General features: G+C 39.1%; 2 protein-coding genes across 5 annotated transcripts in view; both read right to left on the bottom strand.

Moving 5' to 3' along the window:
- Positions 1 to 342: 342 nt before the first annotated feature.
- Arl4a (ARF like GTPase 4A) lies at positions 343 to 2,627 on the bottom strand. 4 transcript variants are annotated; one of them, XM_090333053.1, is made up of 3 exons: positions 2,460 to 2,627; positions 1,792 to 1,904; positions 343 to 1,354 (listed from the first exon to the last, which is right to left on the bottom strand). In XM_090333053.1, exon 3 carries the CDS (start codon positions 1,262 to 1,264, stop codon positions 662 to 664), a length of 603 nt encoding a protein of 200 aa, XP_090189179.1. In that variant the 5' UTR covers positions 1,265 to 1,354; positions 1,792 to 1,904; positions 2,460 to 2,627; the 3' UTR covers positions 343 to 661. The 4 variants fall into 4 exon arrangements, with proteins under 4 accessions (XP_090189179.1, XP_090189181.1, XP_090189178.1 ...); XM_090333055.1 differs by having other exon boundaries at positions 343 to 1,351; XM_090333052.1 differs by lacking the exon at positions 1,792 to 1,904.
- Positions 2,628 to 21,571: 18,944 nt separating this feature from the next.
- Scin (scinderin) overlaps positions 21,572 to 26,380 on the bottom strand; it is a 66,578-nt gene continuing 61,769 nt past the window's right edge. The window contains exons 14-16 of the mRNA XM_090333051.1: positions 25,491 to 25,568; positions 23,311 to 23,371; positions 21,572 to 22,439 (exon numbers count right to left, since the gene is read on the bottom strand). Of these exons, the coding sequence (XP_090189177.1) occupies positions 22,312 to 22,439; positions 23,311 to 23,371; positions 25,491 to 25,568 (267 nt within the window). The 3' untranslated portion in view covers positions 21,572 to 22,311. The remainder of the gene's footprint in view (positions 22,440 to 23,310; positions 23,372 to 25,490; positions 25,569 to 26,380) is intronic.

The raw sequence follows: 26,380 nt of genomic DNA, 5'->3' as shown, positions 1-26,380 counted from the left end.
TTCTAAAAAGACTACACACCAAAACATGCATCAAACTGAGCCATGCACTTCAATTTTCAAGTAGCTTATAAAAGTCAATAAACTTAAGTAAATATTAACTAGAATTAAGAGATAGTATTGGTTCCAGAAAATGTCAAAAATTTGGCCAAAACTTTAAAAAGGCAAACACTTTCTTTTTGTCCCAGTGTGGTAAATATAACTGTATATATGTTTGTCTATACCTATTTCATTTCCATTCATTAGCATTTCATCTTACTATACAAAGCTTTGTAGACTATTTCTCTGCAGACTCCGACCCTCTCCCCTCAAAAAGAAAAAGATGTAAGCACAAAACACTGGGAAGACACTCTTCAAAGTTTTATTTCACAAACTTCAAGTCAAATTTCCATAACTGCTTTCTGGTCAATTCATTATCTTTGCTTGGCTTCCCAAAATGACAGTACCAAAGGAATTGTGGGGTAGTGAGACCACTTTAAGAAGCACTGCATTTACTCATCTACCACAAGGCAACAGATTTGGGCATCTGATTGTTCAACAAAACAAAGCTTTAACAGCATCCAGAAGGGCAGACAGGCAAGCAAACCAGGCTGAAGACACTCTTCCATTTGTCAAAATCAGATCAGGGAAAATTTATTCCACACGATACAAAACGTATTCATGTTCATCTTTTCTTTTTTTGCTGCCGCAACATTTTTCTTCTTTTAATGATCATATCATGTAATTTCTCAAGTCCTTCCTTTAGTCCATCTCCTATGATCGCACAAGTAGGCTGCAAATGCCAAGGAGTTGATGAGCTCAGTTCACTCATTGCTAACAACTTCTCAATTTCTGAGAGAGAAAGTGAGTTCCTCAGATCTTGTTTGTTAGCAACTATAAGCACAGGGACTCCTTGATTTTCTGATATCCTGGTTATTTTATGAAGTTCTGTTTTAGCTTCTTCCATCCGTTCAACATCAACAGAGTCCACAACAAACACAATGCCATCTGTGCATCTGGTATATGACTTCCACAGTGGCCTTAATTTCTCCTGACCACCAACATCCCAGAAGTGAAAAGTGACAGTTTTTGAATTTCCCAACGTTACCTTAATTTTCTCAGTGTTAAATCCTTTGGTAGGCACGGTATTTACAAATTCATTGAACTGCAGTCTGTATAGAACAGTTGTTTTTCCAGCACAGTCCAAACCCAGAATAACAATGTGGAAGGACTGAAATGATGGTAGACTGGACAGGATAGAAGTCTGGTCTGATAGTCCATTCCCCATTGCCAGCTGCAAGTAAGGGTCCCAAATTGAAATGCTTTCTTCTCACAGCTTTACAATTTTTCTCTCTAGGTGATTCAAGCTACAAGACTGCTGGGGAGGAAATGAACACGTTATTCTTGTGAAATAACACCATCAAATGGGTTTTCTCTATTTCTGCGAACATAAGCAACAAGAGGAACTCGAAAAAACTAATCTGTCTTCTGTAAACACACCCGATGACATGCGAAATATTCTCAATCCAAGGCAAAAGATGGAATAACTGAAATAAAAATTCTTTGGTTCACTCAGATTGCGTTAATAGGTGCTTTTTCTACACTCCTCTCGATCTCTAAATCTTAAAGACCTCATTCTTTACACAACCGAATCACCAATGTCTCCTCTAAGATACCATAAGTACCATTCTCTCGGTAGATTAAAAAAAAAAAATCATAAAAGGTAATTCTCTGCTGGGACTCTAGCCCCAAATGATTTAACAGCATACCCAAGACCACCATGACACCCTCGCTCCCCAGTACAAGTGCTCTCACCTCCCAAACTGGAGTCCGGATCCAAATGGGAAAGCATGAGCAGGCGTTTCCCACGCAGAAGTAAAGCAACCCCAACTGGTAGGCTCAGCTCTCCCGAGCAGGTCTGGCTGGGGCTGCACCAGAAACCCAGGACCCGTGCTGGGGCCACGCCCACATATCAGGCCACACCCACGAACCCCAATCCTATTGGTTCTCCGTGTCGGGACGGCCACGCCATGCCTATCGCCGCTCCTTAATTGGCGAGGGCGGCTGCCGCTCCCAGGGCGGCGGACCCGGGTTCTCGCACGGTCCACCGGCACCACCTGTTGCCCTTAAGTTGGAAAAACCCGCGCCTGCTCCGGTAGGGAGCCCTGCGGCCTCGGTAGGGGCGGGGACCCCGAGCCGTCAGGCCGCCGCCGTCCGCCCAGCTCCGCGCACCTGCAGCGCCACCGACGGCGTCGGCGCCACAGCCCTCACATCCGGGGCCCGCAGTCACCGCCGGCTCGCTATTAACCCTTGGTCGGCCACAGGGTGGTCGTGATGGCCGTGCCGGTACCCGGGGCACAAAATGAACTGAGACTCTCCCTTTTCCCCCCGCCGCCCCGCGGGACTCGCCCTCCCCCGGGACACCCTCTCCAGGACTCTTCCCCCCCACCCCCCGCCACAGCCCCGGCCCCGTCTCCGCTCACCTGACCCAACCGTCCTTCCCGCGTCCGGTCTTCTACGTCGATACCTGTCGCAGGCACGCGCGAGCGAGGCCGGGGCGGTGGCCGGGGGCCAGACACCGCTCGCAGGAGCCGCCGGGCCGGCGCCGAGCGCCAGGCAGCCCTAACGGTGCTCGCCCGGCCGCTCCTCGCGCCGCCGCCGCCGCCGCCGCCACCGCTGCCGCCGCGCCGCGGCCCCGCCCCCTGCCGCGGCCCCGCCTTCGGCCGCGCGTCCCCGCCACGCCGGCCGCTGGAGGGCGCGCGTGCACGGGAGCCGGTCTCCTAGCAACGCCTAAACAAGGTCACGTTTAAACTCGCCGGGCCGCGTCGGCCGGCCGGGAGCGGCGTTTTCCAGCAATTTCTGCCGCCGCCGGCTGACTCACGAACGGGCCTCGCCCCGCACCTCCGCGTCTCCAATCACCCCAGGGCGTCCCCGAGGCGGCGACCGGGAGACGCGGGGCCTGAGATTCCAGAGGACACCGGACAGGCGGGCCCCTTACATAACGGGGAGCCGCCGGGGCACGGAGGAGCTGTCCTCGGGTGAGGCCGGCGCCGTCCCTCCCACGTGACCCGAGCCCCCACCCCGCCACGGCGCGGCGGGAGGGACGCACGCGGGTAGATGGGGCGGAGGAGGGGCCCGGAACGGATCCCGAGCCCCGGGTCACCGTGTGCGTTCGCGTGCGGGGAGGACGGAATGGCCGGGGGCACGCACTTGGCCTCCGTGCTCGTGCAATGTCTCGTGTGGGAGGTTAGAAAAGAGGGATCATTCCAGGATGCTCATGATAATATTGAAGAGAGGGTATTGTAAAGGTTGGAAGGGAATGAACACGGAAAGGAAATAAAAACGGGGAGGGGAACCAGGACATTTCTTGGGGAAATTGCAGTACATATTAAAAAAAAAAAAAGTACCCATCTTAATAGACTTTTAAGTATACATTGGAATTTCTCCAAGAAATGTCCTGGTTTTTATTCAAACCACTATTGCCAGTGACAGTTTCTGAGTAGCCTAGATTCACACATACTAGTCTGCTCCTTTTTTTCTTCCTTCCTTCCTTCCTTTTTATCTGTTCGTTAACACCTGACATAAAAACCTAAGGACAAAACACAATGCACAGTTTCAAGACAGCTGCACTATTTGTGGACAGAGCAGCTAGAAATCGCAAATGGAAGAGTCATTGAATTCAGTATAAACTAAAGATTGCCTTACAATATAGATCTCATTAGCCATTTATAGTCATTAGCAAGAAGGTGATAAAGCTCTTAGTGTATGTTCCCGTCCCTTGGGAATTTAACAGAACTATTTCATTACTTGCAATTTCTCCTTAGATGAAGAATTGAAGCAGGAAAAAAAAATCCAGGAGGAACCTTTTGTTTACCACAGCTTTGAAGTCAAGTAGGCCAGTCCAGCAGTCCTTGCTAAGTTGTATTTCTGCAGTCTTTCCTGAATTAAAAAGAGATGGAAATACTAGCCTTGCAGTCTGCCCCCTCCTGAGTGCACTACCGTGTTATACTGTAGGCTTTTAATTACAATTGTGGATGGCAGATATTTAGATTCTGTGGGTCAAATTCAAGAGCTAAATTTTGTGTGTGTGTGTGTGTGTTAAAGGGCTGGTTGAGAAAAATACACTAACTTCTCATGAAGCTATAAAATATTTGATCTTTGCCTCTACAAATAAATGATATGCTTGTTCTGTCAGCGATAGTGACCATATAATCAAGAACCATACCAAGAAATGAGGTACAGAGTGATGAAATTATTGGAACACACTCCACTTGGCTGCACAATCTTCCTATGGAAGGCTCATTCAGATATTCAGATGCCACCGCAGGAAAATGTTCCCTTTAGGCTGCAGCCCAGGTACTGTGCTGCTATGCCCTGAGCTACCTCAGGGTTTTAGGAAATGGGAGATTGTGTGGGGAGGCCACATTAGTTTTTTTGTTTTGGTTTGGTTTTGGGGAAACACAGCGACATCTGTTGGACTATAATGACAACTACAGCTTTCACGATTTTTTTTTATTGTAATTAATAGAAGGGTTACATTATATTTGCCAGATAGAAGGTACATTTCTTAAAAATCATTGCTACTCCTTCTCTAGTACGTTTTTTAATAAAATAAATGGAATGTTTGGGCATTTCTTCAGCCTCAGACACCATGAAAAAAAATTTCACAGACACTAGGTTCTTTGTAAACCTTTGCCTTTATCTATGGCTTTCCAAACTTGGCAAATAATGAGACTTAGTTGATAGTACTTGTAAATAATGTTGTCATCGTTGCCTGCGTGGAATTTCAGAACACCTCCCCAAATCAGAATCATCAGAAAAATGATTCCTTCAATTAAGTATTTCAAGCAATGAACGATTAGAATTTTTTTTTTTACAGTACTGAACCCTAGCTTTCATACTTACAGGCTTTTATTTTTATTTCTTTTTTTGTCACTCATGGGGCTTGAACTCAGGCCCTGGGTGATGTCCCTGAGCTCTTTGGCGCAAGACTAGTGCTTTACTATTTTGAACTGCAGTGCCACTTTGGATATTCTGGTGGTTAATTGGAAATAAGACTCTCACAGACTTTCTGCCCAGGTTGGTTTTGAACTGTAACCATCAGATCCCAGCCTCCTGTGTAGCTAGGATCACAGGCTCAAGCCACCACTAACTGGCATAGGTTGGTTTAAGTATGCATATTACATATGCTCTAGCCTTCACTAAACATTTGGGGCAAATGGATGTTTTCTCCTTTCAAATAACTGAGGAATTCTGCCTTGTTTCAATTTGCCTGTAGAACTCTTTTCTATATTCTGAATTTCTATGCCATAAAAGTAAAGAAACTAGCATACTGACCCTAGAATAACCTAAGTCGTGTCCCACCTTAGTAAATTTCTGTTCCTTTTTGATGATAGTTCATTTCACTTGTTTCAGTGCATATTTACTGAATTTCCCTAGCTAAAAACTGGGTAAATAGATGGTATGGTCTCTAGTTGAAGGAACTAATCCAGTAGACCTATGAGACACACAGAATTACAAGTGCATGCCTATTGTGACATGCAGTAGGGCTTCTGAGTTGTGAAAATAGTTATAGTCAAGTAATATGATTGTAGAAATGTTACCTAACAGAGTTAGAGTATATCAACAGAGAAATGGGATTTTGAAATATAATACTGAGACTTCATCACCAAACAAGAGATGGGGCAAGGTCATCAGAATCACAAAAGGTAGCAAAGCTAAGTTGCACTGCAAGGTATAAAATGTTCAAGCACTTCCAAAAGAAAAGATGCTCATTTACTATAGGAAAAAAAGTTATGCCAATCAATGTGTGAGAAGTAATGCACCTACTACCTGGCGAATGTAACTATAACCTCTCTATACATTACCCGGACAATTTAAAAAAAAAAAAAGTTACAAAAAAAATAAAGGGGGAAAACAAGATGGTTGGGAGGGGGTGGGGGAAGGGAGATGGGCACAAAAACATGAGAAGGGGTAGCAATGTGTGAGAGGTAATGCACCTATTACGTGGCAAATGTAACTGTAACCCCTATTTACATTACCCTGACAATAAAAAATTTAAAAAAAAAGTTATGCCAAAAAGTATTTCTTTGAGACCCAGAGGAAGAAAAGTGATATATTTTATGTTTGAAGGAAGTGTGTCAGTATCTTCCAGAAAGATATGTCTCTTTCAGAGGTATTTCCAACTGCCTCTTGAACCCTTCTGCCAAATACCCAATATGTTTGGAAGTTAATGCTCACCTGTATATTCCACTACTATAATACAATGGGTAGCTTATAAACTACAAATGTTTATTTCTCCCAGATGGAAGCTTGAGAAGCCCCAGATGAAGCACACCCAGATTCAGTGTCTCATGAGGACATGTTTCATCATAGCATTTACTAGTTATGTCCTCACATGGTGGAAGGAGGTGGAAGGTCTCTCTGGGGCTTCTTTTAGTAAAAAGCAAAAGATTTATATGGTCTGAAGAGAAACTAGAGTATAGGGCTTCTTTTAGTCATGAAAGCACTAATCTCATTCATGAGGCATTCACCCCCATGACCTAATCACCCCCTTGAACCTCCACTTCCTAATATCATTAGGGAATTCAGATTTCAACACAGGAACTTTGCAAGATTCAATCCATTGCATTATTTCATTATCCTTGCTCAACTGCTTGCTTTCCTTCTGGTCCCTGTTTATGGAAATGTGCTTACCATACCCAAATAGAAATTTCAGAACCATTTAGAAAATTTTCATGTCCCACTTAAGGCTGGTCACCAATCTCTCTTTAACACATTTCTTACCTTCCATCCCCATTTCCACTACACATATATCTGGTTGCCACGATCTTTCATAGAAAGTAGTTGATTTATCTCTCCAATTTTTTCTCAACTAGTCAACAGTGGAGGAAGAACTTGTTCTCCTGTCTGACTCCAGAGTCTTGACTTTTATCTACTCTACTCCAGGAAGTTAATTTCCTTTGATCTAACATAGCATAAAGCCAAGGTGCTCTTTTTTTCCACATTAAGTTATTTATTGAATGAGTTGAAAGTAATGACATGTTCTTATTACAAAGTCTTTCATCATTTTATATCATTGACACAATTATGTGTCCTGCATTTGAAGAGTGAATAGAAATTTAAAATGTTTCTTCTCCAACCCAACAAAAACACAAAAAATATGATTTTATAATACAAAGTCAAAAGTTGTATGAGTTATATATACTTTTAAGAATATCATAACTAAGATTTACTTTTCTTTCTCAAATGTAAAATTAAAGTATTATAATTGCTCATAGAATTAACAAATCTGTCATTTTATTTTTCATTGCTGTAAGGTAATTTTATTAACTTTTAGTTTACCTAATACAAGTGAAAAATATAAAGTTTACTGTATTGTATATTTTTTCTTCATGAAAACCTTACCTAGGTTTATATGAAGAAAAAAATCAAACCCATATTTCATCCTTAAATATATGTATTTTAAATTGATGCAAAGAAATCATATGAAAAATTTCCCTATGCTGTGCATCTCTCAAAAATGTATGGAATATATGCAAATCAGATAAAATGTACAACACTGTAATAAATATCTTAATAAAATCAAGTGTGTAAATAATCATTCACTTTTGCTCATCTTAATGTAGGAAAAATGTACATCTTTACAAGTATAAAGAGACATCATTTGAAAGTTCACATCTTAAAATATGCCAAAAATGTCTGATTTACAATTTGTGTTCTGGAAGAATTATTCTGCTTTGTCTTGAACTCATAGCCTTTGGCGACTGCAGGGCCATACTCCCAGTCCTGTGAAAGAACATTCTTTTAGAATCGGTTAGGAGCCCAAAATTTAGCAGAAATTTTCAAATGGCAGTTTACTTAAATGGGTAAATCACTGTTTAAATTTATTAGAATTTCTTGGAATCAAGAAAAGGACATCAAGCTGATTGGAGTTTCAAGAGAATATTATTTTGATTATCTGAAATCATAGAAAATATTTCTCAAGTAGATGAAAAAATAATGGAAATATAATTAAGATAGTTTCACAATTATGGCTTTCACTTAGATCTGAATTTCTCAGAAAGCATTGAAAGAGAAAAAAAGTGCAATTATAGAAATCTGTTTTGTAAGCCTGGTGAGATGGCTCAAGCCTATAATTCTAGCTACTCAGAAGGCTGAGATCTGAGGATCACAGTTCAAAGCCAGCCGGGATAAGAAAGTCTGTGAGACTCCTATCCCCAATTAACCACCAGAAAACCAGAAGTGGTGTTGTGGCTCAAGGGATAGGATGGGAACCTTGAGTTCAGGGACAGTGCCCAGGCCCAGAGTTCAAGTTCCACAATAGACCAAAAAAAAAAAGAAAAGAAAATCTTGTGACCAATTACCATAACCAAATTATCAAGGTGACTAATATTTTTGAAACTATTGAATCCCAGGGCTTTTTATAGACTCCCTTTAGCCCCTCCCTCTAGAACCATCATAGCTTATATTCCATTTTTGACTTATTCTTTTGGACATATATTTATTTTATTTGTGGGTCATGGAGCTTGAACTAGGCCTGGGCGCAGTCCCTGAGCTCTTCAGCTCAAGACTACCACCTTATCCTTGAGCCAAGCCCCACTTCTTGTTTCCTAGAGGCCAATTGGAGATATGAGTGTCGGGTCCTTTTGTGCCCGGGCTGGCTTTGAACCTCCTCAGATCTCAGCCTCCTGAGTAGCTAGGATTACAGGCATGAGCCACCATGCCAGCTTGGACATATATTTCTACCTAATTTTTAAATCATATTAGCAATCATAATAATGATGGCCATAAAGGGTTTCCAACTTGTTTTTAGAAAATAAACTAGTTTCTCTCCCACACAAGACTTACCATATGTGAAAGATACGTTTTGTTAATCTACAGGGAAGAAAAACAAAAACTTAGTCGTTAGAGTACTGTATATTACATTTAGCAGGCTGATTTCAACTTTGGCCATATACCTGAGATGCCAAAGGATAGTGCCAGGCCTCAGACATGGGAAAGGGAGGGGCTGGGACAGTCTGATGTAGGCTATGGCCTGGCCAGGGGCTGGGATCAGCTGCAGTAAACGTGCCAGGGGGAGCGGTGACCTGAAAGTCGGGGTGAACTCCCCTCAAACAGGGTGCAGGTGGGGGCTGCTAATAGCTGGTCCAAAAAGAAGTTGGGAAACTACTCTTCTGGCTTGAGAGAGCTGAGCTGCCTCGCCATAGGGGGGTTAGCCCCATCTTGCTTTTTGAAATGGCAGATTCTGAGTGGAAGGTGCTGACTTGGCCCAAAGCTCGTGAGAAGTGTTCATCCACTACTGACCCAATGTCTCCCTGGCCAGGTTGGGGAGCCGGATGATAGTAGGCTGTAGGGCAGGTTGCAGCTGCCACGGGGTTGGGCAGATACTGGGACGCTCTGTATGGCTGGGGGTGATACATCACCTCCACACAACTCATGGCAGCAGGAGCAGCGGCGACCCGACCCCCGAGTGGCGGCCGTGCGCGCTGGTTCCCTGGGCGAGGCCGCCTGCGCCTCCACCAGTGTCGCTGCTCCAGCTGCGGCCGCTGCTCCAGGGTGCTTTTTTTGACAAGACTTCAGGAAGATGTTAGAAGAGAAGCACAATCCAAAATTTCCTTAGGGTGGCAGACCTAGGGGTGCAACCCAATGGTAGAGCACTTGCCTAGGTTTGCTTCTCAGCAACACAAAATCAAAACAAAACAAGGCACATTTAGAATGGGTCCTTGATAGCAGTACAGATCTTCTCTGTGAACTTCTCCTATGGGCAAGTTTAAGATCTATATTCATCTAGTTCCAAGTCATAGGACAATTTATCCCTTCTTCCAGGAGGGCTTTCACTGGACTTTCCATATCTGAAACTAGGTTCATTGGTCAAGAGGCCCAGTGAGAATAAAGTATTGTGCCACACCACATACAAGGTCACTTTCTGTTTTCCTACTGCCCACTCTTTCAACTCATCACTTACTAAGGTGACTGATGAGAAAAGAACATCCTGGGCCGGGAGTTTGGCCTAGTGGTAGAGTGCTTGCTTGCTTAGGATGCATGAGGACCGGGGTTTGAGTCCTTAGTACCAGATACACCGAAGCAGGAAGTGGTGCTGTGGCTCAAGTGGTAGAGCACTAGCCTTGAGAAAGCCCAAGGACAGTGCTCAGGCCCTGAGTTCAAGCTCCAAGACTAGCAAAAACAAAAAGGAAAAAAAAACCCATCTGATTCAAAAGGATGTGAGGGAATCTACACATCAGAATAGTTAAATCTAGATTCTTTTCAGTAGCCTGATCTTCTTTTTTTTTTTTTTTTTTTTTTTTTTTTGCCAGTCCCAGGCTTGAGCTCAGGGCCTGAATGCTATCTTTGGGTTTTCTCAAGGTTGGAGCTCTACACTTGAGCCATAGCACCACTTCTGGCTTTCTTTTTCTACGTATGTGGTACCAAAGACTCAAACCCAGGTCTTCATGCATGCTAGGCAAACACTCTACCACTTAGTTCAACTCCTGGCCCCTATCCTGACCTTTTTATATTTTCATTTTCTATTACAATAATTTTAATCCTTTCCCACAAGTTTTCATATTAGAGTACTCTAAGACTTGATCCTTATGTCTTTATACTTTTTCCTTCAGATAAATTCATGAAATACCAAGGATTTAATTATTCTGTATCTTCTTACATTTATCTTGCTTCTGTACATCTCTAAATTTCTGACCTGAATGGCAGAGAAGCAACCCAAACTTGTTGCTCAGACTCAATAATTCTCATCACATTGATTGGCAACTCAATTTACCCTCTTGCTCAGAGAAATTGCCTTGGAGTTGTTCTTTTAGACCACACAGAATCTGTCAGGAGGACATGTTGGCAGATATGGCTTCTTTTCACTTCTAGCCTCCCCCTCCTCCGACCCCACTGCTCTCCCTTTAGCTGGTGCCCTTGCCCTCCAACGTACTCTTTTAGCTTCCCACAAAATTTCTTTCTCCAAGCCTAATATCTCTTCTTTAAACATCTTATCCAAAGTGCCTATCTCTCCCACTTCTCACCCTCATCAATTTCTAGTCCTTACTCTGCTCTTCCCCGCTTCCTGGCATTTATCACTATCTAGTATTATTTACACTTGCATATTGCATTCCCTTCAAAGCTCTTCTTTCCCACTGGAAATCCCAATAAGCAAAGTACTATATGTGTTGCTTTATATACAGTGTCTGTGGCAATGCCTGGCACACAGCGAAGCTCCATGAGTTTATTCAATGAAGGATAACTGCTTTGACAAGCAAAATTTTCTTCAACCAGTTTTCCTTGTTAATTCACTTTTAAAAAGCTACAAATATTAATAACTCGGGGAGTTCTATAAAAATCCTTAAGAAAGACAACTTGATCTTTGATTGTGGGATGTGTGTGTGTGTGTGTGCATGCATGCATGTGTGTGTGTGTGTCTCTGTGTGTGTGTGCATGCATGCATGTGTGTGTGTGTCTCTATGTGTGTGTAAGCTCAATAGAAAATAGACCAGATGAGACAGAAAAGTAAAGAATGAATCAGTGTAAAACAAGTTTGATCTTAGCTTCCACATTTGAGTTCTCAGGTGCTAGTGAAAAGTAAAACACTTTCCTGGACACTTTATTCTTTATCCTGAAAAGAAAAGATTATTTTAGGGAAAAATGGCAATAATTAGAGGCAAGCAGCAGCATTAAAAGTTATTTCCTTATGCACATAGCTTTATTATTCTCAGAATTACTGAGAGTTAGGATGGGAGAAAAAAACTTACTTGAAATCAAAGCTGCGTATGCTTAATTGTAGATCTGTTTTATATCCAGGACCTTATCCTTTCTTAAGTGCAGGAACAGTTACTTTTTATTTTTTTTCATTTTGAAAATTTTATTGCTGGGCTAATGTATAGAGGGGTTACAGGTAGTAGGTGCATTACTTCTTGCACATTGATACCCCTTCTCATGTTTTTGTCCCAATTTCCCTCCTCCCACCCCTTCCCAATCATATTGTTTTCTCCCTTTCCTTGCCTTCCCTATTTCAAATACATGAATAAATCTATCTACAATATACAAGGTAACAAAGTCAGATACAGTAACAATATGAGATTAACAAAAGGGCAACAAAAGAGAAAAGAAATAACATCAAGAACAACAATCACACAAGATAAGGCTCTTGTTTCCATACCTAGAGTTCATTTCATTTAGTCACATTCTAGATGACCTTATGTACCTATGTTTTGAGCTATTGTAATCCTCTGTTAGAAGAGTCCAAGATGTGTACTAATTATTACAAATGAGGGAAACCATTGAGCCTATGTTCCTTTGGGTCTGGTTTACTTCACTTAATATTGTTTTTTCCAAGTCTTTTCATTTCCTTACAAATGAGGCGATGTCGTTCTTTCTGATAGCAGCAAAGAATTCCATTGTGTATAAATACCACAACTTCTTAACGCAGTCATCTACTGAGGGGCATTTAGGTTGGTTCCACATCTTAGCTATGGTAAATAGTGCTGCAGTGAACATTGTTGTGCTAGTGGCTTTAGTATGTCCTTGTTTCTGGAAGTTGTAAATGCCTAGGAATGGAATTGCTGGGTCATAGGGGACCTCTATGTTTCTCTTTTGAGGAAGTGCCATACTGCTTTCCAGAGTGACTGAACCAGTTTATATTCCTACCAACAGTGTAGTAGGGATCCCTCCTGTCCACATCCCTGCCAGCATCTGTTGTTATTAGATTTCTTGATCATAGCCATTCTACCTGGAGTGAGGTGGAATCTCAAAGTTGTTTTGATTTTTGTTTCTTTTATAGCCAAAATGTCCAGCATTTCTTCATGTGTCTATAGGCCATTCTTATTTCCTCTTCAGAGAAGTCTCTCATTAAGTCTTTAGCTCATCTTTTAATGGGATGGTTGTTTCTTTGAAGATTTGTTTTGGAGAGATTCCAGTTTTTGAGCTGTACTTTAGATATTGGACCCTGTTGTATGGCTAGTGAAGATCTTCTCCCATTCAGTGGGCTTTCTATTTAACTTGCTAGCTATGTCCTTTGCAGTTTAATGCAATCCCATTTGTGCAAACTTTCTTTAATTTGTTGTGTTTATGGGTGTTTATTAAGAAAGTTTCAACCTGTACCAAGGAGACCTAATGTATCTCCTATTCCTTCTTGTAAAGTTTTCAGGGTATCTACTTTTACCACAAGGTCTTTGATCCATTTGGAGTTAATCCTGGTGCAAGGTGACATAGAAGGATCTAACTTAGTTTTCTGCAAATGCTTAACCAGTTCTGCCAGTGCCATTTGTTGAAGAGGCTGTCTTTCTTCCAGCCTATTTTTTTGGCTCTCATCAAAGATTAGGTGGCTATAGGTCTGCGGGTTGATTTCTGGATCTTCAGTTCTATTCCATTGGTCCTCAGATCTGCTCTTGTGCCAGTATCAAGCTGTTTTGGTTATTATAACTCTGTAATAGAGTCTAAAGTTTGGTATTGAAATTCCTCCAGCACTGTTCTTTCTGCTAAGGATTGTTCTTACTATATGGGGTCTTTTATTATTCAATGTGAATTGTTGGATTGCTTCCTCTATTTCATTAAAGAATGCCATTGGGATATTGATGGGTATTGCACTGTAGATAGCCGTTGGCAGGATTGCCATTTTCACTATGTTCATTCTTCCAATCTAGGAACATGGGAGGTTTTTCTACTTCCTCAGTTCTTTAATTTCCTTTTTCAGGTTTTGTAAGTTTTCATCATGAAGTTCCTTTACATTCTTAGTTAATTCCTAAGTATTTTATTTTCTTTGAGGCTATACAAGAAGACTTTCTTCATTTCTGCCTCGCCCTTCTCCTTGTTGGCATACAGGAAAGCCGTTGATTTTTGAGGGTTAATTTTATACCCTGCTACTCTGTCAAAGTTTCGAATTAGTTTGAGCAACTTGGGAGTGGAGTCTATAGGGTTCTTTAAATACAGAATCATGTCATCTGCAAAGTTTCATTCCTCTTTCCCTATTTGTATTCCTTTTATGTTTGCCACTTTACTTATTGCTTTTGCTAGGAATTCTAATACTATGTTAAATAGGAGTGAAGAGAGTGGGCATCCTTGTTTCATTCCTGATTTTACAGAAAATGTCTTTAGCTTTTCACCATTAACTATAATGCAAGCTGTAGGTTTGTCACACACAACCTTTATTATACTGAGGAAAGTTACTTTTCTATTGGTCCAAAACATTATAGACTTCATGGTCCCTTTTATTATCAAAATATTTACTTAAATGTAAGCTCTTAAAATTTAAGCTTTCTCAGGATTATAGCTGGTATGGTGGTCAAATGATTTCACAGTTTTTCCATTCAGACTCACTGAATCAGACCCTGTACGATCTTAAGAAACTAACAGAATGTAAGAAGTAGCTGGGAGCCATTGACTGAAGATGAGGACAGAAATCAGTGCAAGTTCAGAGTCACTAGCCATAGATGGAGGGTAGGTAACATTATTGGAGAAGGAAAACAAACTTAAGAGAAAAGCCTCTGTTTTCACACTTATAGTGTGTGTGTGTGTGTGTGTGTGCACGCTCACAGGTCTTTGAGTTTGAACTTAGGGCCTGGCCTAGTCCCTGAGTTGTTTTGCTCAAAGCTAGAGCTCTACTACTTGAGCCACTGCTCTACTTCTGGTCCTGGGGGCTTAATTAGAGATAAGAATCTCATGGACTTTTCGGCCCAGTCTGGCTCTGAACCTTGATCTTCAATTTGCAGCCTCCTGACTAAGTAGGATTCCAGTTGTGAACCACCAATACCTGGTTCTTAAAAAACAAACAAACAAAAAACTACATTGTTTCCTATAGGAAAGGACTGTGAGGAAAGGACCAGATGAGATGGTGTGAGTGGCAGATGAGTTTGCTCTACATCCCAGGCCAGAGTATAACAATGTTGTGCTCTTTGTCTATAGAACAATAAGAGGGCTTGATTAGAGGCTGAAGAAAGAGGAGCTGATACTCTTCCACAATACTGATAGGTCTGCTAAGTAGTAGATATATACATAAGTCTTACATCATTAGTAATGAAATAAATCATTCCTAGCAGAGAACATTGTGCTATTAAAGTAAACAAGTGTTCAGGAATGATCTAAGAGTAGTAATTGTATATGGGATCAAAGAAAAAGTCAAATGGAACTTAGCTCTCCTAGGTTCTACCTCTTCTTCCAAAGCGGGCAATGATAGATATTTAGAAAATATTTTTAGAATGAATAAATCAGCAAATTAAGTGTTTTTGTGCCTCACCTTCTTCACAAATGGTTTTTGGGGGGGCATTGAGTGAAGTCGTTCATAACACTAATGATTGATAAATAGTACTTTTTGGTTTATGAATCAATTTTTACCTGCCTGAAGATCCCAGGACTTAACTAAACAGCATTTTATTCAACAGCAATAAGTGATATAAGCTCTTCAGTTGAGTCTTCATTTGAATTCACAAGAAAAACTTGAAACATTTTAAACCTAAACTTGGTTTGGATTTAAAAGCCTCTGTATGCCTCATGAATGTAGGATTATTCATTCCAGACTGCTCAAGTCCCTGGGTAAGACAAAAGTAACAATGAACCCCACAAAGAATGATATAAAATACCCAGTAAACCTATAAAAAGTGGCTCAACTTGAACAGCAATTGATCAGATTAAATTCAGATTGTGTAGTTGAAGCTCTCACCCCTGCTGGTCAAGTATAAATTGACAGAATTGCTTTGAAGTCTGTCACTTTGCACTGAAGTGAATATACAGAAGCTCCTTAGCCAGAATCCCTTTTTCACTGAATGTGTCCAGCAGAAAAGCACACATGTGTGCACAAAAGGAAAGTGAAAGGATGTAACTTTTTTTTCAGTGTCAGAGTTAGGACTCAGAGCCTCACTCTTGGTTTGCTTGCTCAGTTGGTGTTGCACTTAAGCCACACCCCCAGTTTACACACACACACACACACACACACATATATGTATGTATATATATATATATATATATATTATTGACAAAGAAAGAGGCTCTGACAACACTAGACAACAGTCTACCCTTTATCCCTAGCTTTGGTTTACAACTTTCATTTACTCATTCTTGCTCAAACATGGAAAGTCCCAGAGAAAAACAATTCAAAAGTTTCATGAGTAGCTTGATGAAATCTCTGCTGCTAGGGACATGAATGATTCTATAGTCCAGTTTATCCATACTTGTAGCCTACATGCTCCTTCATTACTGAACAGCCATGTCATTTATCAGACTGACTGCTGAGGAGTTATTGTGCTTGAGTTCAAGTAACTCTCATTTTTCTTAATAAGTTCTCTGAAGCATAATAGTAGAAATGCAAAAGAGGTAGAAGATGATAAAATGGAGAGGGAACAGCTCATGCCAGAGGCCCTGAATCCAAACCCAAAGACAACTCCTCCTCCTCTCCCCTACTCCAAAAAATGACCAGGGACCTGTTAATTCTAGAGCAAAGTGAAAATGCTTCAGGGCATGTAGGAAAAAGCAGAAAAGGCTAGAAGTAGCACTGTGGCTTGAGTGGTAGATCACTAGCCTTGAGCAAAAGAAGCCCAGGGGCAGTGGTTAGGATCTGAGTTCAAGCTCCAGGACCAGCAAAAAAAAAAAAAAAAAAAAAGTAAAAAATTTAAAATATGTCTGGAAGTTTGGCCTAGTGGTAGAGTGCTTGCCTAGCATACACAATGACCTGGGCTTGATTCCTCAGTACCACATACATAGAAAAAGCCAGAAGTGTTGCTGTGGCTCAAGTGGTAGAGCCCTAACCTTGGGAAAGCCCAAGGATAGTGCTCAGGCCCTGAATTCAAGTCCTAGGACCAACCAAAAAAAATTTTAATACACCCAACTTTAGAAATGGACAAGGAATCCTGTATTCTGAGCCAAATGCAGCACAAACATCTCAGTTTTCTTCTGACTGAGAGTTAGGGTCTCAAGAGATGTTCTAAGGTGAAACAATAACAAGCCTTTTGACAGGCCTGCAAGTTCTTTGAAAATATAATTTGCTCACAAATTGTCAAAACCGTAGCCAAATGCTGTGAATTATCTGGATATAATTCTGATAATGGTATCCAGATTCTCTCTTTTGAATTAATAGCATCCATATTCATTGGAAAAACAGTAACCTTAATTTGACTTTGTATCTGGATTACCGACATTTCTGGTTGAGAACACTTAGGGGAAGACCTTTTAGCAAACTCCTGAGTGACAGCTTTATCTATTGTTAGTTTGTTTACAGTAACAGGTGGCTTTTCCAAGTTACTAATCCCTGAGTGCATTTAGATTGCTTAACACCTGCTGAGAATAGAGCAGTTAGTTATATCTCCTTTCATCTCTCCATTTAACTCATTAACTCTCACCAGTTAATTCTCATCAGTGTCTTATAGCACAATGCTAAAAAGCAGTAAGATATAGCCCATATTTAAGTATTCTGAGTTTTCCTGACCTTTTCCCAGGGAAGGCATATAATTTACCTTGTCCATCATTGCAGGTAAGTTCTATCTACTACTAACAAAATTTTTAGCACAAAAAGAATTACTGACCTCCCAGCCTTCAAAATAGTGTCTTAAATGCCATTATTTAGAACGTTCTTTCATTTTTCCACCAGAAAAGAAACAGATCACATCATAGAAGGGAAGAAAGAGCTGCCCTCTGGTTTTGTGTGGCTTCTGTCTCTGGACTCAAAGTGACTATCCAGGGACTCACCATTTCCTAGCCAGGGGGAGACAATAGAGAAATGGAGGCAGACAATCAGTTTTAAAGAAGTGATGAGGAACCTGCTGTCATCACTCAAGGAACTGTTTGACTGCCATTGGCCAGAATTCAGCCAGCTGAACAGTCTACTTGCCAGGGACACAGAAACTAGAATTCAGAGAATTCAGATTTATAGGCAGAATTTCTACTAAAAAGGAGAAGAAAATAAGAAATGGACTATTTAACAAATATAGATATATTAATATACCCTTTTATTGCCTTGTTGTTGTTTCATGTCACTGGGGGATAGCATGCACATTTAGGAATAACCTTTTAGCTTTTGAGTTATATACAAAAATTATACTTTCAACTTTGTGTTCATGGTTTTTAATAGACTGTTTATCAGCACTGTTAGTAATTAACAAAAAGTATTCTTTATTTATAATGCATTCTGATTTCTCATCTTCCCTTATTCATTGATTGGTTGTTTTGCTTTGCTATTTTTTTTTTTCAGAACTCAAGGGAATAATCTCTCTAAATGTCTACCTTCTGCTTTCTTAATGTTCCCTAACTCAAATTATTTTACTAATGTGTTTGATGGTAAAAGACTATTTTATGGTATATACAAAAAGTGAGTATAGTCAATACATAAAATGGTTAGAATATCCTTTGACGAGGTTTTCCTTTTTAGTTTTTCCTAATTTTTGCACCAATTTTCACTTCTTATCTCTCAATATATGTAACAAAACTCATCAAGCTCAAAGCCCTTCAAATTAGCAACTGTTTCTGTCATTCAATTTTCTTCACCATCCCCTCTGTTTTATTCATTCTACTCAGTCATTGAGCTTTACCTTGTTCCTTTTTTTCTGAAAACTCGATAGTTTAACTCCCTTCCTCAATACATGCCTAATTTCCATGTATCACACACATGATGTGGGTGTTTTTGTGTGTGTGTCGTGTGTGTTTGTGTGTATGTATTTGTGATCTACTGGGGATGGAACCCAGGTTATCATTTATGCTAGGCAAATATTCTGCCACTGGACACTACTCCCAGCCCAGAATAGCTACTTTGTTTTCAATGACTATTTTTTTTTTTTTTGCCAGTCCTGGGCTTGAGCTCTTGAGCACTGTCCTTGGACTTTCTCAAGGCTAGAGCTCTACCACTTGAGCCTCAGCACCACTTCCGGCATTTTTCTATGTATGTGGTACCGAGGAATCGAACCCGGATCTTCATGCATGCTAGGCAAGCACTTTAACCACTAGGCCAAACTCCCGGCCGACTATTTTTGTTTTATTCTGTTTTTCTGTCTTTAGCATTTTGTTTTTCCTGAGATTATGACATGCTCCTGTTAATCTCTTCCTTCTCTTCCCATTGGCTTAAGCCAAGATCCACCATTTCTTCATGACTTCTAGTAGCTTTGCTTATTCTTTTCTCCAACCTCATATTCACCAGTGCAAGATTGTAAGGTGAATAAATAGGCACAAAATATGCCTCACAAGAAAAAATGTGGGTCAAAAATTGATTACTTTACCTAATATACCTATCTTAATCAATAATAAAAAGACTAAGATTTTCCCCAAGGTCTTCTAATTAAAGGATCTATAAAAATCCTATGAAGTGTCCTTTAGTATTATATTTGTCATTAGAATCAGCCACACCGCTTTAAGGCTGAGCAAAAGAAGCTCAGTAATATCAACTGTCTGTTGCCTGTATCATTATGGGTTCTGGTTCTACCAAGTCTTAAATTGAACAGTTTACTATGAGAGAGCTGGAGGAAGCCATACCTGAATAATTAAATAAAATGGCATTTTTTTTGGTCTGACTTAATAATGATCTTAAAAGTACAAAATACATGAAATAGTAAATCTAAGAAACACAGAAAAGTTTAACAAACTAGAATGCCTACAGTCTCATTGGGAAGTAAGACATGATCTCAATCATATTTGCTACTTACTTTTTTATTAGGGAATCAGCCAGGCGGGGTGGCTCATGCTGAAATCCTAGCTACTCAGGAAGCTGAGATCTGAAGATCAAGGTTCAAAGCCAGCCTGGGCACTAAAGACTATGAGACTCCTATCTCCAATTAATCACTAGAAAATGGGAAGTGGGGCTGTGGCTCCAGGGGTAGGGTGGTAGCCTTGAGCTGAAGAACTCAGGGACAGTGCCCAAGCCTAGAGTTCAAGCCCAATGACCATCAAAAAAAATAGGTAACATTCATTACCCTGTGTTCTTTTTTCTACACATTTTTAAAGCCTGTGATAGTGATTCGTTCTTATGTCATTTACAAAATTTATCTGTGAAGTGTTTTATAGTTGTGTTGAACAACAACCTTTTCTCGTTAGGAATATTGTCATGAATTATAAAAAATGGGTTGTGTGGATTCTACAGAACATTATATAACTTTTTGCTGTGAGTAATTGATGACCTCTTGGCATCTAAAATATAAAAGGAAAGAATAAAATGCAGATTCAAATAAGCAATGGACTCAAAGGTTATTTTTTAAAAAAAAGATGCTACCTTTGGTGCCCTCAGAAAAAGTTCATATAAAATATTGCTTAGCCTTATAAAGCATGACCTTTTTGAAGTACTTTTAAATTCAAAAGTCAAAATCTCAAACCTTGGTGGGATATTATAAACCATTAGAGGCCTGTTCCCTGACCCTACCTGAGAACCTGCTGGGAATATTATCATTCTAGCAATGCTTTTACTGGGTCTTTAAATACAAAAAAAATTCACTATTATGAGGCCTTTAAAAAAAAACTAAAACAAAATCCAAAATCCCCTCAAAGATATCTGATTAAATTAGATCAATAGTTGAAGGTATTTTTAGTTTGGCTAAACTCAGCTAACATATTCTACCTACTCTGTTGTCTTCACAGTTGAGCCCAGAATAATAGATTTCTACTTTTTTTCTTTTGATTGTTTTTCTAAAATTGTCAGGTTGGAACAAAAATAGCAATTTTACAAGGATTAAGAAAGAGATGAAATGTTGTCTATATTCTTCACAAGCCACAATTTATTTTCTATTTTAGAAATAAAGTTTTAGGCTGGAAGAAAAGGACAGGAGGAAAAAATAAATCTACCAGTGTCTCAATGTATCAGCTTTTATCAAATATACTAGTTGCCAACAAAGAAAAGTACGAGCTTTACTATATATCTTGGGGGTGGGGCAGAATAATAGCTCTCCAAAGATAGACTGACTCCTGTTAGTGTTGCCTTACATAGCAAAAGAGACTGCAGTTATGATTAAGGATCTTGAGATAAGGCCAGTGTCCTATGCATCAATAAACTAGTAGACCTAATGTAAGCAAAAGAATGAAGTGAATAAGTGAATGAAAGAAGTAGAAAAATGAGGGTATAATGAGAAATTTACAAAAAAAAAAAAACAGACTGGGAGACAGATTTTCAAAGATGTCTTTGTTCATTGTGAAGGTAGAAGTATCCACAAGCAAGGACTCTAGGTGTCCACCAAAATCTGGAGAACCAAGACTTTCAAAATCTGGAGATAGAGCCTGGATAGTGGATAGCTCAGTCGGTGGAGCATCAAAATCTGGAGAACCAGGACTTTCAAAAGAATACAACCTTGTCAATCCATTTTTTTCTTAATTCTGAGGTTCAAATTTCAATATATTTATATCATTTTAGGTTACTAAGATTCTGGTGACTTTTAGAGCAGCTGTAGGAAATTAACACACCTTATGTTTTAATCAGTAAACCTTGATTATAGGTATAGCATATCAAATTGTAATATATAAAAACATCAAAATTTTAATATGTTAAATATATTCACTTTCAGGTATAGTGTCTCTACTTTATGATCATACAAAATGGTAGATTTAACTTCACGTCTATTCATAACATTGTTTAACCATAAACTAATGGTGTATTTTAGCTCATGTCAAGTTTGAATAAAATGTCACAATGCAAATCCTTGTCAAGATATAGTTTAATGACAGATAACATCAGTAGCATTTTTCTGTTTACATCTTTTGTGACATTAAACATGTACTGTCAAGCACATACAGATAGCCTATGAAGAATACAATTTGCTTTATTATGAAAGAGTTGATGTCTAAATCTCCTAAAAAGGCTAAAGAACAAAAGAGAAGATGAAAGAGGTTCCTCTTAGAAAATATCATTTGTTAATGGCATCAAAATAGAATGGACAAAAGAAGGAAAATAACATATTTATAAAGCCACCTTAACATAAACCTTACTACAAATACACAATTCTGAAGACAATACATAGAAGACAAAAGTACATAGGAAAGGGAAAAGATGTTAAGGCTTTCTTCTCTTCTCTGGCATGTCCAAGAACAAGTCTGGCTAATGGTTGCTGAATTATAAAATTTCCTACCTGACAAATTCTCTTAGATAATACAGACATTCATTTTTGAAAGGTCGTATACAAAGGCATAAGTCTTTCTCCAGGAGAACTAGTATTAGTGTATAACTAATCAATTTTAGGTTATTTCAATATGTTGATATAAGAAAAGTCCTTTTAGAAAGCAAATTTGAAACAATACTATATCTTAAAAAAGAAGAAGAAAGAAACAGTCATTTGGCTGAAATTTCTAAAGCCAGACAAACAAACAAAAAGCTTTCCTCACTCAACCATGGGACACTTGTTCCTCATATGCCCCTAATGTTTGTTTGTTTGGTTCCAAAAAATCAGATTACCACCTGCTGGAATCCCAGCCCAGGAACCAGCCAGTGAATGTGGGTGGCTCATGGCCCTGCTTTATGATGACAATTGGTGTCCTCTTATCTCTTCCCGAAGGGTCTGTCTCAAGGTATGTTTTGGCTAAAAAAAGAATGGTGAAGATATAAAAATCAGTTTATTTGAATTAAACTAAAATCACCATAGAATGAAAATTCTTCCCATAAAAATAATGAATTAAAATTTCATTGCCCTAGGCCATAGATTAACAATTTCTCATTCATTTCTCTTATCTGCCATAGGAAAGCACCATTCTAATGATTCATTTTTGCCTGGAACAAGTCCAAGTTCTGTGAAGGTATACTTGGACAAGATTATTATTATTATTATTATTATTATTATTATTATTATTATCATTTTGCCAGTCCTGGGTTTGAGCTCAAGGCCTGAGCACTGTCCTTGGATTTTTCTCAAGGCTAGAACTCTACCACTTGAGCCTCAGCACCACTTCCAGCTTTTTTTTTTTTAATGTATGTGGTACCAAGGAATCAAACCCGGGTCTTCACGCATGCTAGGCAAGCACTCTACCACTAGGCCAAACTCCCGGCCCGACAAGATTATTTTTAATTTTTATAATAAAGAGAATTACCCCAACAATTAAAAAATAAAAAAATAAATAAAGAGAATATTGGGCTAGAAAGGATACCATTAAAAGTTACTTTGGAAATGTAAGTTTTCCCAGTGACAAAGGGACTCATAATAAGAGTTTAGTGGATATATTTTTTTCAAAAACAACTATATTCTAAATTAGATAACAAAACATTCCTGGTGCCCATTGTGATTTTTTTTTTCAATTTTCCAAGAAGCCACTACTCTTTAGTACTGAGGGTGATACCTAAGATACTTCTTAGCTTTTTGTGTGTATTTCTGGAGTCCATGGTGTAAAAGAGCAGTCAGGCACTTGGTAAGAACATATCATGTGACACCCATACATGGTCCCTGGGATATGGCTTACCAGATTTTAATGACTCTTTCTTCTCAACTTCATTGGCATCATTGCCAATCCAAATAAATATCTGAAAAAGAAAGCAATGATCAAATGTGCTGTTTTGGGAAGTTGACTGAGTGTGACTCAGTGAGTATAGCAAGCACTTCCCGCACATTGTGAAGATACTGTTGCCTTCATAACAACCCCAGAAGGAAGGAAGTGGTGGAGCGGGCCTTCCAGCCATCCTCCACATTCCAAATTATCTTCACCAGTGTGACTACAAATTTTACACACTAGCATCCTATGTGCAGATGACATTTTCTTTTTTTATATGTTTTTATTGTAATTAATAGAAGGGTTACATTACATTCACCAGATAGAAGGTGCATTACTTCACAAACATTGATACCCTTTCTCATGTGTTGGCCCCCATTTCCCTCCCCCAACCCCCGACCCTCATCTTGTTTTTCCCCCTTCCTTGTCCGATTTCAAATAAACATATATACAATATATCAGATAACAAGGTAAAATACTGTAACAATATGAGATAACCAAGGGACAGCAAAAGAGATGAGAGATAACATAGTACATTAAGCACAACAATCACTCATTATATGGCTTTTGTTTCTATATCCTGGAGGTCCTTTCATTTAGTGTCATACTGTATGGCCTTATGTGCAGATGACATTTTCTAGTTTATAACACGATGCTTCACAGGAACAACACGTTTGTTATTTGGATGTTTTTCTCTTGTTGGTATCATTCATTCTCCCCATTCCCCAGATACGGCTGAAGGAGCACATCTAGACACAGAACTTGTCGGTGCCGAATCTATGACTTAATCTAGAGATATTTTTGCTTGCTGTGTTGTGCCCTATAAAACTTTGTAGAGTGCAATGATACTTAGTATTAAAATATCAAGGAGTTTTTTTAAAAAAGAAAGTCATATGTAATATGTGCTAAAATGTATATATATTATGTACACACACATATATTCATATATATATATATGAATTTGTGTGTATCCTCATTTTTGCTAAATGTGTGAGTTGAGTATTTTGTGTTGACAGGTTTCATGAAATACTTTGATACATTAAAATGCGTGTTGGCAGAATACTTTTGATAAAATTATGGCTTTCTTTTCTTTGTTTTTTGTCTTGTTTTGTTTTGCTTTGCTTTTGTTCCAGTACTAGAATTGGACTTAGGACTTCGGTGCTATCCCTGAGCTTTTGCTGCTTATAGCTGCTGCTCTACCACTTAAGCCACAGCTGTACTTCCTGGATTTTTGGTGATTAATTGGAGATAAGAATCTCATGGGATTTCCAGCCTGGGATGGCTTTGAATCACAATTCTCAGAACTCAGCCTCCTGAGTAGCTAGGATTACAGACATGAGCCACAGATATGCAGCATCAATTTAAGTTTATATTATAATCTAATTCATATTGAAAGTGTTCTGGACACAGAACACACTATGACAGCATGATAATTTAAATACCAAATGTTATCTTTAAAAAGATGAGGTGCACTACAACAAGCATCTGGGGCTGAATTCTCTTATTCAAATATGGTCATCAAAGATCTGGTGGCTTAGGTGTGACTTAAGAATGGCTGAGCCATTAGACACAGATCTAAAAGCAAATTCTCTGTGATTGACTCCAGAACTAATCCTAATTTAGAGGAGTTTCCACACTTGTTCTATGTAATTGTCTACTTTCTCCTGCTTCTAATTTATATAGAGATTTTTTTTTAAAAAATTACTAGCTGTAGCATAACAAATTGCCATGAACTTTTTCCTCAATTAAGGCATTCAAAACAGTAACATTTTACTGATTAGATTATAATTATTCTGTGCCAGTTCATTCCCCAGAAGTTCTTAACAACTTCTTGTCAAACTTCAAGAGAAATGCTCAATATCCTGTGACTCCCATGACCTTGTACAAATTAATGTGCTGATTAGCAAAATGAATGCATGAGTAAATTAGGAGCAAGTGCATTTTACAAATAAATGAAAAATTGAAGTTGAAACCATACAAAGTTAGTATTTGTGAAATTATTTCCAAAGGGAGAAAATTATCCCATACAACAATTTTATTATTTTGTCAAAACATGTTAAACTTCCTTTGAATACAACCTAAATTCAAGGCCCATTCTCTTAGTTTTCAGTCTTAAGGACTTTCACTTGTTTTGAGCACTATACAGTTCCTACCTGTTCCCAAGCATCTAGTAGCATGACATCATCTTCTGCTAAATCGTCCTGGGTGAACTCTCCTGGGACCTCTTCTATCTGAAATGTACAAAATACTTAATGATCAAATAATACAGTCAATATTTTTCTGACACACAAGATACAAATGCTTTGTATTAGCTTGACAGATTAATAAAAATTGCTAATTATTTTTCTTCCTTTTGGGTACAGAGATTTAAGTGGCTTTTCATCTTTGTAATCAGAAATCACACAGTATTGGTACTGTCTAGTCAATGCAGTGCTTACTATAAATACTGTATCTGCATGTCTTTGGGAAGGATGTAGTCATTTCCACCACAATTCTCAGAACTTGTAGTTCCTTATTGGCTTCCAGTAAAGCCAATAAAACCAGTGTTTTATTGCCTGTCTAGTCTACAAAGACAGTTAATATTATGGTCTAGGTATTACATTTTTTAGTCTTTCATTTCAATTTATTTATTTATTTATTTTTGCCAGTTCTGGGGCTTAAACACCAGGCTTAAGCACCATCCTTGGGCTTTCTCAAGGCTAGAGCTCTACCACTTGAGCCATAGCACCACTTCTAGCTTTTATTTTGTGTATGTGGTAACAAGGAACTGAACCTGGGTCTTTGTGCATGCCAGGCAAACACTCTACCACTAGGCCAAACTCCCGGCCAGGTCTTTCACTTTATAATATGATTTTAGCAAAAGACCTAGTTGTCTTACCTGATAAACCATTTTCAACAAGGTAACATTATAGCATAACATTACACATACAAAATCTTATGGATTTTATTTTAGTGCATTAAAACTGTATTTTCAGTGGTAAATACCAAATGGTAATGAGAGGTGGGTTAGCGCACTCCACTCAACCCCAGTGGGCAATATATA

This window comes from Megascapheus bottae, chromosome 5 (genome assembly GCF_031878675.1).
Source record: "Megascapheus bottae isolate mThoBot1 chromosome 5, mThoBot2.hap1, whole genome shotgun sequence".
In the NCBI taxonomy this organism is placed as follows: Eukaryota; Metazoa; Chordata; class Mammalia; order Rodentia; family Geomyidae; genus Megascapheus; species Megascapheus bottae.
This window is presented reverse-complemented; position numbering and strand designations above follow the sequence as displayed.